The following is a 16,000-nucleotide window of genomic DNA, read 5'->3' on the forward strand; positions in this document are numbered from 1 at the left end:
CACATGAGCATGCCAGTCACTTGATGATGTTTTTACTGCTTATTTCTAATCATATTTCCAAAGGTGTATTTTTCTTGCTTACTGTCTCTAGCTTATAGTTTCACTTGTTAAATTCTGCAAATGTTTCTTATTGTTCCATTATGTTAGATTTACTTATGATTAGCCATTATTGATAGTTGTGCACAACGTTATTACTGCTTATGTTTCTTATAAAATGGATAGTTGTGGATTGTTTCTCACCAACAAGCAAGAGTACTGACCCCATTTTATGGGGATACAGGTTGTGACTGCTAGTGATGTGATGGCCATCGATGTGCGACAGAGAATCGAATCCACACTCTAGAACTTAGGAATCTTGGCAGTTGGTTTCGGGAAATCTCTTGTCGGGGAGACTTTGTAATGGGAATTGATGTATCACTTCTTCCCTCTTATTTTGTAAACCAATGGTAATAAAATGTTCCTACTTGTTGTTTCCTCCTGTAACTCGCTCAGAATTTCCAAACGTTTTCCCTTATGGTTATTCTGCTTTGCGTAATGTTTTCAAAAAAAAAAACTAAGGAATTTCTAAGTTGGGATTTTGAGGCGTTACAAATCCGGTATCAGAGCTAGGTTTTAGAAGTGTGGTTCAAGACTCTGCACGCATCGACCATTGCACTGTAAGTATACCTGACTTAGTAGATTTTATTGATTGATGTTTGGTTGTTTATTCATGCATAGCTAGAAAAAAAAGTACGTATGTTTTATCCGTTGTCACCGAATGCGAGACACAATTTGATGCTTGAAGCCTTACATGGTTTGGCTCAAGGCATTGAGAGCCTGAACCAAGCGGTTCAGACTATCAAGCGAAGCGTGCAAGTATTTGCTAATCAAGCACTTTCTGGTGCGAGATGTAAGATAGAACACGTGGGATGAATCTGTCTTTTATGCTTGTGGATGTGGTTTCCCAAGTTAGTTCGTGTCAACTCTTGTGTGAGTTGAAGTCCTTTTCCTAAACCAAGAGACTACTTGCATATTTCACCTTCTCGTTCCACATTACTTGAGCAGAGATGATTGATGAATCATAACGATTATCGAATGATTACACCAATCATATTAAAGATGATAGGGTTTTGATAATAGTCGTCTGATGATACTCTAAGTTGGTGTTTCTTGTTGTTTTCCAACTACATTGGATATGTTCGTAACCCTATTCTTGCTGAAGGGTAATTTATAGAAGTAATCTTTCGGGCAGACTACTAGAGCCTTGTCTGTACCTATTGAACCTTGGAATTTCTCATTGGAGGAAATTGAAGTTTCCCAGTTGTTCTTGGTGATAAGAACATGCACAAAATGTATGCACTTAGCAATTGCTTATGAGTTGCCCCTGATGGCAGTCGACACCTAAGAAGGTCGTAGACGGGGACAACATAATGTCGATCTTCATGGTGACATTGTTTTTAAGAAAGCAATATGGGAATTCTTGTTCCCAGCCATAGTCTAAGGGGCTCGTGGTGTGATGAGATTGGCTCAAGTGGTGATTCCTAGTGATGTCAGCAATACCATTAGAGTGGTGACTCTCTGATGATGCCGTTAGAGTGGTAGTTCCCTAACGCTGCCATTAGAGTGGTGATTCTCTAATGAAGGTTGTTGGAGTGGTGACTCTCCAGCGATACCATTAGAGTGGTGATTCTCTAATGATGCCGTTAGGGTGGTAGTTCCCTAACAATGCCATTAGAGTGTTGATTCTCTAATAAAGGTTGTTGGAGTGGTGATTCTCCAGCAATGTCGTTAGAGTGGTGATTCTCTAATGAAATGGTTGAAGTGGTGACTCTTCAACGATACGTTTAGGGTGGTGATTCTCTAACTATGCCATTAGGGTGGTGATTCCCTAATGATGTTGTTGAAGTGGTGATTCTTCAACAATGCCGTTAGGATGGTGATTCTCTAGCGATGTCATTTGGGGTAGTGATGCCCTAATAAAGTGGCTAGAGTGGTGACTTTTCAGCAATGCCGTTACAATGGTAATCTTCTAACAATGTCATTTGGGTGGTGGCTCATTATTTATGATATCAGAGTGGTGATTCTCCAGATAGTGTGTTAGGGTGGCAATTCTCTAATGATGGTCGTCTAGAATGGTGATTTTTTGACGATAGCGGCCTTAAGTAGTGTCACTTGGGGTCATTCAAAGAATACATTGAGATATTATACTAATAAATTTTTGTATTGTGGCACTGTTTGAATTGTGCATCGTGCGCTCGAGACTTTTGAAAGATTGCTAGGGATATTACTTAGTGAGCATGATAGTGAAATCTGTTGATTTACTATTATTATATGTTTTTGTCCTGATAGATGGCATGGGAGGCTAGGTGCAGTGATATCATGGACACGGTGAACAACCTTGCTGAGGTTGTGCAACAACAGGTCGTTGCAATGCAACAGATGGGTGTGAACCTCTAATATGTGGCCCAAGACAGACCAAACATAGGTGAGGTCACCTACAAGCGCTTTATGGAAATGGATCTTTCTGCTTTTAAGGGTAAGGCGGACCTTGAAGCTACTGAGTCATGGATACGCGAGATAGAACATATTTTTCATGTTCTGAATGTCCCGGAGGAGCAGAAGGTGAACTTCGGTACCTATCGTTTGAAGGATCATGCAGATAAGTGGTGGGACACGATCTCTGCGGTTAAGTTCCAAGATTGGAACATTATATGAGATGAGTTTGTAGAGGTTTTTAACTCTGCATATTTTTCTAAGCATGAACAAAGTAAGAAGATGCAAGAATTTTTAGACCTACAACAAAGGACTACAACCCTGACAGACTACATCACTAAGTTTTGTTATTTGGAGCGATATTGTTCAAATGTATACGTCACGAAAAAGGATCAAGCAATGAAGTCCGCTCGTGAGTTGAAGCCAGCTCTGAGAACCAAGGTATTCACTCGAGGGCCAAAATCACTCGATGAGGCCATCGAGACAACAACACTGTTGGAAGAAGACTGGATTGAGGAGCAGAAGAACCAGCGGAATAAACTTGGACCACAGACCAAGATTCATGTGAGTACTAGTGAGAAGAATCCTAGCAGAAAGGAGTCCATGCCCCCTACCAAAAAGCCAAAGCGTAAGAAAGACCACCAACATCAAAGGCAACCGCAACAACCAAATGTCCAGCAAATGTGTCGATGGTGTAATAAAGATCATCCCCTCAGAGTTTGCCCTCTCTATAATGGCAAGTGTTTCAAGTATGAGCAGCCATAGCAAATCGCTAAGTTTTGTCCGAAGAAGTCTATTGGAGATTTAGTTTATGCTGATTAGACTCCATCGAAAGAAAAGCATGACAAGGACCGAGAAACCTGTCGAGATCGTTGATCATTGAGATCAAGTTTTGCGTATCGTTACCATTTTGTCGGTCAAAGTGTGTTAGCAACACCATGGCATCGAAGAATGCACATGGGAGCCCAAAATGAGTAACAGAGGAAAACTATCCCAACCTTTTTGTTGTTTGATGTTTGTGATTTCGTGGACGAAATCCTTTTTAAGGAGGGTAAGATGTAAGACCCGCGAATTTTTTGAGAAAAAATCAATTCATGATAAGATTTTCATATGTATTTTTAGGGCATACATATATATAAATATATATATATATATATGTACATCGTAATGATATTATATCAAGTCCCTAAGTTTTTATTTAAAATGCATAAAATCATTTGGATTGAACCAACAAAAATTTTAAATCGCCTAAGCTCAAGGTATTTTAAGAAATTTTGACAAGAATCGAGGTTTTTAAGAGAATTTTGAGTTTTTTGAAAGTTTAGAAAGACACTTTCAAAACCTAAATGCAATTTCATAAAAAAAAGGATGGAATAAATAAAATAATGAAGGTTAGTGGGGCCCTTCGTGAATAGTGCATGAATCATGCCTTGGAGGGGCACTATTGAAAGATTTTCAAATTAATTCAAATGAAATAAGCCTATTGGGGCATTTTTGGGCTGAAGGGATTATTTACAAAAGTGCCACCACCTAGAAGGGTGTGACACTTAAGTGAATGAACCACAACCCTCCATTTTCAAGATTAAAACACTACCGTTGGATCAAAACCCTAACTTATAAAACCTTGAGAAAGAGAAAAAAAACTCATTTTTCTCTCCTCTCTTTCTCTCTCCCTATCTCCCAACCGTGGGGTTCCCTCCCCTTGGTCACCGATCATACCTTCTCTCTTGTGTGCTTGGGTGTGGCATGGGGTACCGAGCGGGACTCCCATCTACACTTTGAGCCAAAGAGATCCCCTCATCTTGGAGACTTCAAAGATTGCAAGGTGAGAAAAACTCCATGGCCGCCACTCCCTTTTGTAGAAAAACATGAGTTTAGCATGATGCCAAGCTCCATAGCATTTTATGAAATGCTTGGAGGCTAGGCGGATTAGGAATCTCCAATGGTGTTTATTTTTGCCTCTCTTGCAAATCTCATAATGCACACCCACATACACGCACCAAGCTCATTTGTTGGTAACATTTCGATCCCATATTTCTTTTATTTCCCTGTTTTTTTTTTCTTGTTCATAATCATGCACGATTTCGACTCTTTTTTTCCTTGTGCGGGAAGGGCCAGCAGCTCAGGGATCTCGCTGGATGGTTCATGGTCTCATCCTTCATCCTTGCTGCATTAAGGGCAAAGGACGCCATTTTCGGCACCGCAGATTGCCAAGGGCTGAACCCCCAGTTTTTTTTTCAAACACCAGCACATTCTTTTTTTCTTTCCCATGCACAACTTTCCTTTGTTTTTTTTTCTTTCCTTCCAGCGTAAGTGGGTTTAACCCAGCCGGTTCGGGCATGCTTACCCTATCTGCTGAAGGTCAGATCTTGCAGCAGAACGCCCTGTTCATAGGTTGGTCTGCTGCAGGGTGGCCATGCCCCTTTTCTCCCCTTTCTTTCACCCCTTCGTGCGGCGATTTTAGTGCACCAGATGCCATTGTCCCGGTGCCGACCAGACCTGTAACGCCCCAAAAGTTTGACTCGAGAAAGGAAAAGATTTGAAATCGAAACACCTTTAAGGAAAAATCAGAGTTGCAGCAAGAATTTCAAAAGATATCAAAGGGTTTTAAAAACACGAGTCAAAGCTTCCGGGTACTTTAGCAAAAAGACTCATCACAAATACAAGTTCACCTTTTTAAACCAAAATAGTGAGCAGAGAATAAAAAGTGCATTTATAACAGACAAAGTTAATTTATACAAGGCAGAGGGTGTCCACCCCCAAAACAAAAAAAGGGTACAAAAACAAAATAGCCAGCGAGTCGACGAGAGAGGCGAAACTTTGACCGCGTAGCTTCTGCACCACCACCAAAGAAGAGCTACCTGTCACCTACACCCATAAAGGAATGGGGTCAGTCCTGAAAACTGGTAGGTGCGTAAAAGATGTAAAATGAACTAATCTAAAGCATGCTTGAACAGAAGCAAGCAGAAACAGATACAATCTACGCAAGTGAATAGCAAAGCTAACAGGTATGTCATGAACGTAAGCAAAACAGTGATATCAATACAACTGTAAGCAATCATAAACAGGCTTATCATGCATACCTTCCAACTATCGTAAGCACAAACAGATAGTGAGGTAAAAGTAACAGTACGAGAACAAATAAATGTGAGCATGCCATAAGTGTGATCTGCTTATTATTTGGACATTGAGGGTACGCACAATGTATAAACGTAGAAACAACCGAGAACCTTTCAGGGGTCCATTATGCCATATATCTTATTATACCCTGAAGGACTGACTGAGTCCGCTCCTAAGGGGACGACCTGTGGTCGAGAGAGCAAGTCCCCAAAGGCTAGAAGGGGCCCACGGATGCATCCAACTTCTGCAGAAGTGCCGGGTGACTACCACCTAGGATACTTATGGTGACGCCAACTCCCCTACCTTCGATGACTGGGGAAGCCGAGCCTTTGCTCGAAATGGCCATGAATGGCCTGTCCACCGAAGGGTTTGTACCATCCATCCTCTCTCTTGATGAACCAGCCCGAACAAGCACGATGAAGGGTTATTCAACTTCATCACCTTGCTCTATATGCCCTGGTCTATTCGACCCACTCGAGCATCTTGCCTGTGAAGGCGCATGATTATCGCTTAGTGAGATATTCAAAACTGAACATAAAACCCATTTACTCTGCGCTACGCATTATAGCATCGCATGATACTGCTAAGTTTATAGACATAAGCCGCCAAGAATATACAAAGGGGCTCGAGTACTGACAGCAATCTCTAAAAGCACCTGCAAGGCAGAACAATAGCAAAATCGAAGTCTATATAACATAGGCAAGAAATGAGTTAGCATAAATAAGCAAAGCAACAAGTAAAATGCACAAATATAATAGCCAAGGCGCATAAAGCGCGGGGCAACAAAAAGTAAGGTACGACAAAAGTAAACAAGACAAGGATCACGAAACCGCGTCCTTGAAGTTAAAAAGACGAAAAGGAAAGCCTAGGCACATATAGCGCGGCGGCGGCGGCAAAAAGTACAATACTGAAATGTAAATAGGACAAGGATCGCGAAACTGCGTCCTTGAGTTAAAAAGACAGAAAGGGAAGCCTGGGCACATATAGCGCGACGGCAGCAGAAAGTAAATGCTGGAAAATAAACAAGACAAGGATCACAAAACCACGTCCTTGAGTTATAAAGACATACATATACGTATATAAGCAGATTCTTTTAATTATCTTCCAATTAGTTTAGTTTAGTTCATTCAAATCCTTTCACGCAACTTTCCCCTACCTTGGGGAGTCGTGGATCACTGCACGCCTGCGGGCGTAAGTTCGAAGGGTCTCGGGCCACGAGACACGCGAGCGCTCCGTCGTGCAACCTGTACACACTAAAGAGGTCAGCAAGCCAGAAGCAAAACAAATCCCAAAAGGGCAAGCGATCAGCAAGGGGTGAGCCCTGCTGACAAACAAAGGAGACGACAGGGGGCCCTGCTCCCTGTCGCCAAACAGAACAATGACAGGGGGTTCTGCCCCCTCCCAGCAAAACAAAGGCAAGGGGCCAGGCCCCTTGCCGCCAAACAGATAACGGTAGGGGGGGCAGGCCCCCTACCGACAATCAGAGGTGACAGGGGGCTCCGCCCCCTGCCAGCAAACACAAAGGCAAGGGGCCAGGCCCCTTGCCGCCAAATAGAAAATGGTAGGGGGGGCCAGGCCCCCTACCTACAACCAGGGGTGACAGGGGCTCTGCCCCCTGCCAGCAAACACAAAGGCAAGGGGCCAGAACCCTTGCCGCCAAACAGAGAATGGTAGGGGGGGGCAGGCCCCCTACCTACAACCAGGGGTGACAGGGGGCTCCGCCCCCTGCCAGCAAACACAAAGGCAAGGGGCCAGGCCCCTTGCCGCCAAACAGAGAATGGTAGGGGGACCAGGCCCCCTACCGACAACCGGGAAAAAATGGCAGGGGGCCCGGCCCCCTACCGATAACCGAAAAAATGGCAGGGGGCCAGGCCCCCTACCAACGCAACAAACAACGGCAGGGGGTCAGGCCCCCTGCCGACAACACGCCGACAACAGGGGGCTAAACCCCCTGCCGACCAAACAGATCCCAGCAGGGGGGGGGGGGCAAAGCCCCCTGCCAACAACCGGCCGGCGATAGGGGCTAAGCCCCCATCCGACAAAACGTCGGTGTCAGGGGAGCCAAACCTCCCCCCCTGACACACCGACGATGGCAGAGGGGGGAGACCCCCTGCCGACAAGGAGGCTCGGGCAGGGGGGCGAAGCTCCCCCTACCGACGACAAGGGCTAAGCCCCCAGCCGACCCAAGCACAACAGCAGGGGGGGGGGGGGGGGGACGAATTCCCCATCCTACCGGCGCACTGTCGGCGACAGGGGACCGACCCCCTGCCGGCCGACGAGTCCGCAGCCCACGGAAAAAAAAGAAAAGAGGGGAAAACGCGTACCTCTCAACAGTCCGGCGGCAAGTCGCCGGAAAAGAGGGAGGAAAACGGCGGCGAAAGAGCACGAAGGGGGGGGGGGGGAGACACCACCAAAGTGGCAGCCGGAGGGCGATCGGACCTTCGCCGGTCGGTGCGTCGCTGGAAACGAGCCGAGAACGAGAGGGGGGAGAGAGAAAGAGAGAGAGTCGAGCGAGGGCAAATGCCCTCGCCCGAGGCACCCTACCCCCTTTTAAAAAGGGGGGAGCGCATCGGCTTCTCGAATGTTCGAGAAGCCGGGTCCGGGTCCGGGTCCGGCATAGATCCAGGTCCGACCCGGATCCGAGATCGCCCACTGACCAGGACACGTGCCTGGCGCGTGTCCGACACGTGTCGGACTCGGGTTTTTTTTTTCCCAGGTATTTCATCCTTCCCTCCTTAAAAGAATTTCGTCCGCGAAATTTTATTACAAAAAGTTTCAAGCATACAATTCGGGGTATTTATCTCTTACATCAGCCTCTGGCTCCCAAGTACATTCATTGAAGCCATGGTGTCGCCAACGAACCTTAACAAAAGGTATCGTCCTGGATCTCGTCACTCGCTCGCAACGATCAACAATCTCCACTGGTCTTTCTTTGAAGGTTAGGTCATTTCGAACATCCATGTCGCCAAAGCAAACAACATGGGATGGATCATGGATGTACTTTCGCAACATAGACACGTGGAAAACGTTGTGAATCTGAGCATATTGCGGAGGTAACGCCACCCGATAGGCCGTCCCACCTATCCGCTCCAAAACTTCGAAAGGTCCAATATACCGGGGACTCAATTTCCCTTTCTTTCCAAAACGGAAAACACCCTTTGTCGGAGATACCTTTACAAACACCATATCTCCAACTGCGAAGAAAAGCTCTCAACGACGTCGATCGGCATAACTCTTTTGCCGGCTCTGAGCAGTACGAAGACGCTCCCGAATAAGATGCACTTGTTGGGTATAGTGCTGGAGTACGATGGGTGACTCGAGCCTTCGCTCACCTACCTCATCCCAATAAATCGGTGCCCGACACGGTCTCCCATATAAAGCTTCGTATGGGGCCATGCCGATACTTGCGTGGTAGCTATTGTTGTAGGCAAATTCGGCCAAGCAAACGTGAGAATCCCACTCTCCATGCCAATCAATCATACAAGCACGTAGCATATCTTCCAGGGTCTGAATAGTGCGTTCTGACTGCCCATCAGTCTGAGGGTGGAAAGCTGTGCTAAACTTTAGTTTACTTCCCAAGGCTTGCTGGAGCTGCCCCCAAAATCTCGAAGTGAACCTCGGATCACGGTCGGATATAATAGAGATTGGCACTCCGTGCAGGCGAATGATCTCCCGAATATACATATCCGCAAGGCTGTCGAGCGACTGGCCGAGACGGAAAGGCAAGAAGTGCGCGGATTTAGTGAGTCGATCAACTATTACCCAAATTGCATCGTGCTTTTTCTTCGTTCGAGGTAACCCGACAACGAAGTCCATAGCGATGTCCTCCCACTTCCATAGTGGGATCTCCATTAGCTGCGTGGCTCCACCCGGTCGTTGGTGTTCGATCTTGACCTGCTGGCAAGTCAAACATCTAGACACGAACTCTGCTACTTCACGCCTCATGCCGTTCCACCAAAAACTCCTCTGTAGATCTTTAAACATCTTTGTGCCTCCGGGGTGGATGGTATACTTCGATCCATGTGCTTCAGACAAAATTTCATTCTTCAGGGCAGGGTCACTAGGGACCCAAAGGCGATCTTTAAACCAAATACTACTGTCTTCCTTCAGACGGAACGAAGAACTGTCCTGAGCCGCACTCGCCTTAAACCCCTCATAGCGTGGATCAAGCTTCTGCCCAGCAATGATTCGGGTAGACAACTCCGGAAGGACTATGAGGTTTGATAAACGCAACGAACCTGTTGGAGAAAGGAAAGGTTTCCATGAAACAAAATCCTCGATCATCCTCCACTCAACAGCCAACATGCTGACCAAAATTCCAGAGGATTTGCAGCTAAGGGCGTCCGCAACAACATTCGCATTTCCTGGATGGTAGGAAAGCGAAAAATCGTAATCTTTAAGAAACTCAAGCCATCGCCACTGACGCATATTGAGATCTTTTTAAGAAAAGAGGTATTTGAGACTCTGGTGGTCAGTGAAAGCCTCGAACTGCACACCATATAGGTAATGTCGCCATACCTTTAAAGCAAAGACTACCGCGGCTAATTCAAGATCATGCGTAGGATAATTCTTTTCGTGCGGTTTGAGCTGACGAGAGGCATATGCTATCACTCGGTCATTCTGCATAAGAACCCCGCCCAGGCCCGTGCCTGAGGCATCGGTATAAATCATAAATCCTTCCTGGCCAGAAGGCAAGGCCAGGATAGGAGCAGAAGTAAGTCGCTCCTTCAGAGACTGAAAGCTGGCCTCGCAACTATCGTCCCATAAAAACTTTGTCTCTTTCTTCAGCAGCTTGGTCATAGGTTAAGCAATCTTGGAGAAATCCTGGATAAACCGGCGGTAGTATCCAGCTAATCCTAGAAATCTTCGAATGTCACGCACATTTCTTGGTTGCTGCCAGTTCAACACAGCCTCAACCTTTGCAGGATCTACGGACACCCCATCCTTCGAGATGACGTGCCCTAAAAACATCACTTCCTCGAGCCAAAATTCGCATTTGGAGAAATTAGCAAACAAGTGCTTCCTTCGCAAGGTCTCCAAGACAATGCTCAAATGCTCCCGGTGCTGTTCCCAACTCTCAGAGTAGACCAGGATGTCGTCGATAAACACGATCACGAAGGTGTCTAAGAAAGGCCTGAACACTCGGTTCATAAGGTCCATAAAAGCTGCCGGGGCATTAGTGAGTCCAAAAGGCATAACAGTGAACTCAAAATGCCCATACCGAGTACGAAAAGCTGTTTTCAAAACATCGTCTTCCTTGATCCGAAGCTGATGATATCCGGATCTAAGATCAATCTTGGAGAAGACCCTAGCTTTCTGCAGTTGATCGAACAAATCCTCAATACGCGGTAACGGATATCTATTCTTGATCGTGACTTGGTTGAGCATTCGATAATCAATGCACAACCTCAAAGATCCATCCTTCTTCTTCACGAAGAGAACGGGAGCCCCCCAGGGTGACACACTAGGGCGAATAAACCCCTGAATCATAAGCTCTTGAAGCTGCTTTTTGAGCTTCTCAAGCTCAGCGGGTGCCATACGATACGGAGCCTTCGAGATAGGTGCGGTGCCGGACAACAAATCAATACAAAACTCCACTTCTCGGGGAGGAGGAAGACCAGGCAATTCTTGGGGAAAAACATTGGGGTAATCACGTACTATATCCAACTCGTCAATGGGGGTAAGTGTCTCCACTGACTGAATGAGATTTACGAGAAAAGCGGAACATCCCTTTCGTAAGAAGCTCTGCGCTTGAAAAGCTGAAATCATTTTGGTCTCCCGTACCGATCGTGGAATCCTAAATTCCACCTTCGAAGAGCCTGGAGGAGACAGAACAATTCTACCCTCACGGCATAAAACCTTGGCATGGTATTTGTGCAACCAATCCATGCCCAGGACAACATCAAACTCAGACATTTCGAGCAAAATGGCACAGGCTGGCATATGTCGCTTAGCCACAACCACATCTAAATCTGACAAGTAGGTGACGCAAACTGTATTCTTCCCAATCGGATTATAAACATCTAAAGCAGAGTCTAATTGAGATATAGGCAATTTCAATTGTGCAGCAAAACTTGCAGAAATAAACGTGTGTGTAGCACCACAATCGAAAAGAACGAAGGTTGCACGATCTGCAACTAAAATCATACCTTGCACAAGATCTCCTTTAGTCAACTGCTCGGCCATAGCGGTATAGACGCGCGCATGAGCTTTCTTCACGCCGCTGGTCTGTGGCTGCTCTGGCAGGGTCGACGATGGTGCCTGTAGCTGCAGGGGTGGCTGGGACGCACCGGTGGCCTGCCTGAATTCGTCTGCCGCCTTCTTGCGGCAATCACGAATGAAATGGCCCATCTTGCCACAATATAAACAGCCACCTGTCTCACGAGGGCAAGGCTGACCCGCGTGAAACCTCCCACACTTACCGCAAGCTCCACTAGGCGGTCGCCGTGGCAGACGATACTGGTTTCGCTGCCTTTTTGCCGGGGGACTTGACGGTTTCTCTCCTTCCACCTTTACAGGCAGAACTGGCTGCTTACCTCCTTCAACCTTGATGGGCAATAACAGTTGCTTGGCCTGACTACGCTGCTGCGTCCGTCTTCGATCACCACCAGTCGTAAGTGGCTTCCGGGTCTGAATGCTCTTGAAGCGCTCCCATTCGTCATTGAGGAAAGCAGCTGTCTCGACAGCTGCCGCTAAGGTTGCAGGCATGCTAGTAAGAAACTTGTGCTTGAGTCCTTCTTTCAGGCCTCTAATAAACTTCCGTGCCCGCTCACGCTCATCCTCGAAGAGGTTGGGACAATGCCTCTCCAGCTGTTGAAACTTGGCCGCATACTCATTCAAAGTCAAGCTGCCCTGACACAGCTCCAAAAACTCCATCTTCTTTTTCTCCCTTGCATGAGGGGGAAAATAATTGTCGAGAAATGCTTTTCTGAAGGTTTCCCAGGGCACCGTGCCAATGCTTGAGAAACGAATCCTGCGGGTGGTATCCCACCAAATACGAGCCTCATCCTTTAAACGAAAGGACCCAAATAGAGTCTTTTTCTCCTCAGGAACCGTGAGGACGTCAAAGACTCGCTCAATCTCACTGACCCAGTATTCTGCCTCATCCGGGTCCGCTCCGCTGGAAAAAACAGGAGGGTCCAACTTTAAGAATTTCTCGAAAGAGCCCCCCTGCTCTGGAGCCTGACGTCTCTGCGTAGTCCCTTGATTTTGAATTGCTTCGGCTAACGCATTCAGAGAATCCATAATGAATCCCCTGCGTTCGAGCCCGTCCTCCGACAAATCCTCATCTGGTCGACGAGCCATCCTTAAAAACACATAAAATGCGTTAGAATGCACCAAGACAATTAAGAAACAAAAGATATTTCATAGATCTTAAGTTACCGCATATACAAAAATTCCAGCGATGCTGGTATACAAGCCAAAAGAAAACTTTATCCGCATGAGAGTTCACAGCCTCTCTTACAAAATATTGAACAAAAATTTACAAGTACTCCCTTCTAGGGACGTTCAAACTGGCGAAGGTATTCTCTCTTATTCCCCGTACGCCTAAATCTGCGTCGAGGGACAAAAGGGAGCGGCTCATCTGAAGGAACTTCCACATCATACATCGGAGTCGAAGGTGTGTAATCCAATGAAGCCGAGCCACTAGTAGACGAATATGAAATTTCAATTGGAAAATCCACACCAGGAATAGGGAGAGCAGGGCCCTCAGAGATTACTGGGGGCGAAGGTTCAAGGATTGCTAAAGGTAAATCTGGCATGTTAAGGTCAGGGATGACAGCTTCAGCAGACTCCTGAACTACGATTGCTCTATCTTGTTCTTCCTTAAGGAGGCAAAACTCTAAGGTGTGTCCGGAATCGCCACAAAAGATGCACTCAAGTGGTACAAGAGCAGGACCACTACCATCAGAAAATTCCGGCGTAGCTTGCAGACCTGCCAAGACTTGCGAGGGTAGATGTCCTCCCATCTGAACATATACCGAAGACCAGGTTTCTGCCAAAGGTAACTGAAATTCTGGAGGCAGTGGGCTACCTGTCTCATCTGTGAAAACCGGTGGAGGTGGGCGATTAGCCCAACACTCTTCGCAGGACACCGTATGTCCCCTCTGCATATGGAAGCCCCTACCTCTAACCGAACGAGCGAGCATTCGGCGCCCTCCCCTGCCGTGGTGGCCACTCGGATCAGCTGACGGATCCATTACACACAAGTATTGTTCAAGGTAAAAGTAAAGCATTAATTTTATCAAATCAAGAAAATTAAATGTCTACTTACAGTGCGGTGGGAAGCTCGATGTCAAAGCTCAACCATTCTCGTCCTGGCTTTGATACCAAAAGTTGTAACGCCCCAAAAGTTTGACTCGAGAAAGGAAAAGATTTGAAATCGAAACACCTTTAAGGAAAAATCAGAGTTGCAGCAAGAATTTCAAAAGATATCAAAGGGTTTTAAAAACACGAGTCAAAGCTTCTGGGTACTTTAGCAAAAAGACTCATCACAAATACAAGTTCACCTTTTTAAACCAAAATAGTGAGCAGAGAATAAAAAGTGCATTTATAACAGACAGAGTTAATTTATACAAGGCAGAGGGTGTCCACCCCCAAAACAAAAAAGGGGTACAAAAACAAAATAGCCAGCGAGTCGACGAGAGAGGCGAAACTTTGACCGCGTAGCTTCTGCACCACCACCAAAGAAGAGCTACCTGTCACCTACACCCATAAAGGAATGGGGTCAGTCCTGAAAATTGGTAGGTGCGTAAAAAAAGTAAAATGAACTAATCTAAAGCATGCTTGAACAGAAGCAAGCAGAAACAGATACAATCTACGCAAGTGAATAGCAAAGCTAACAGGTATGTCATGAACGTAAGCAAAACAGTGATATCAATACAACTGTAAGCAATCATAAACAGACTTATCATGCATACCTTCCAACTATCGTAAGCACAGACAGATAGTGAGGTAAAAGTAACAGTACGAGAACAAATAAATGTGAGCATGCCATAAGTGTGATCTGCTTATTATTTGGACATTGTGGGTACGCACAATGTATAAACGTAGAAACAGCCGAGAACCTTTCAGGGGTCCATTATGCCATATATCTTATTATACCCTGAAGGACTGACTGAGTCCGCTCCTAAGGGGACGACCTGTGGTCGAGAGAGCAAGTCCTCAAAGGCTAGAAGGGGCCCACGGATGCATCCAACTTCTGCAGAAGTGCCGGGCGACTACCACCTAGGATACTTATGGTGACGCCAACTCCCCTACCTTCGATGACTAGGGAAGCCGAGCCTTTGCTCGAAATGGCCATGAATGGCCTGTCCACCGAAGGGTTTGTACCATCCATCCTCTCTCTTGATGAACCAGCCCGAACAAGCACGATGAAGGGTTATTCAACTTCATCACCTTGCTCTATATGCCCTGGTCTATTCGACCCACTCGAGCATCTTGCCTGTGAAGGCACATGATTATCGCTTAGTGAGATATTCAAAACCGAACATAAAACCCATTCACTCTGCGCTACGCATTATAGCATCGCATGATACTGCTAAGTTTATAGCCATAAGCCGCCAAGAATATACAAAGGGGCTCGAGTACTGATAGCAATCTCTAAAAGCATCTGCAAGGCAGAACAATAGCAAAATCGAAGTCTATATAACATAGGCAAGAAATGAGTCAGCATAAATAAGCAAAGCAACAAGTAAAATGCACAAATATAATAGCCAAGGCGCATAAAGCGCGGGGCAACAAAAAGTAAGGTACGACAAAAGTAAACAGGACAAGGATCTCGAAACCGCGTCCTTGAAGTTAAAAAGACGAAAAGGAAAGCCTAGGCACATATAGCGCGGCGGCGGCAAAAAGTACAATACTGAAATATAAATAGGACAAGGATCGCGAAACCGCGTCCTTGAGTTAAAAAGACAGAAAGGGAAGCCTGGGCACATATAGCGCGATGGCAGCAGAAAGTAAATGCTGGAAAATAAACAGGACAAGGATCGCAAAACCGCGTCCTTGAGTTATAAAGACATACATATACGTATATAAGCAGATTCTTTTAATTATCTTCCATTTAGTTTAGTTTAGTTCATTCAAATCCTTTCACGCAACTTTCCCCTACCTTGGGGAGTCGCGGATCACTGCACGCCTGCGGGCGTAAGTTCGAAGGGTCTCGGGCCACGAGACACGCGAGCGCTCCGTCGTGCAACCTGTACACACTAAAGAGGTCAGCAAGCCAGAAGCAAAACAAATCCCAAAAGGGCAAGCGATCAGCAAGGGCTGAGCCCTGCTGACAAACAAAGGAGACGACAGGGGGCCCTGCTCCCTGTCGCCAAACAGAACAATGACAGGGGGTTCCGCCCCCTGCCATCAAAACAAAGGCAAGGGGCCAGGCCCCTTGCCGCCAAACAGATAACGG

At 46.2% G+C, this 16,000-nt stretch overlaps 1 protein-coding gene across 1 annotated transcript; it reads right to left on the reverse strand.

Annotated features, from left to right (window-relative positions):
• Window positions 1-8,367: 8,367 nt before the first annotated feature.
• Window positions 8,368-8,778, reverse strand: LOC149811951 (uncharacterized). The gene has a single exon (XM_089992952.1). It carries the CDS (start codon window positions 8,776-8,778, stop codon window positions 8,368-8,370), a length of 411 nt encoding a protein of 136 aa, XP_089849078.1.
• Window positions 8,779-16,000: the final 7,222 nt, after the last annotated feature.

Source organism: Nuphar pumila, chromosome 17 (assembly GCF_984573655.1).
Source record: "Nuphar pumila chromosome 17, dmNupPumi1.hap1.1, whole genome shotgun sequence".
NCBI classification, from domain to species: domain Eukaryota; kingdom Viridiplantae; phylum Streptophyta; class Magnoliopsida; order Nymphaeales; family Nymphaeaceae; genus Nuphar; species Nuphar pumila.

Coding starts and splice junctions, on each gene's coding strand:
- LOC149811951 (XM_089992952.1), bottom strand. CDS start 8,778: ATGGTGTTTGTAAAGGTATCTCCGACAAAGGGTGTTTTCCGTTTTGGA.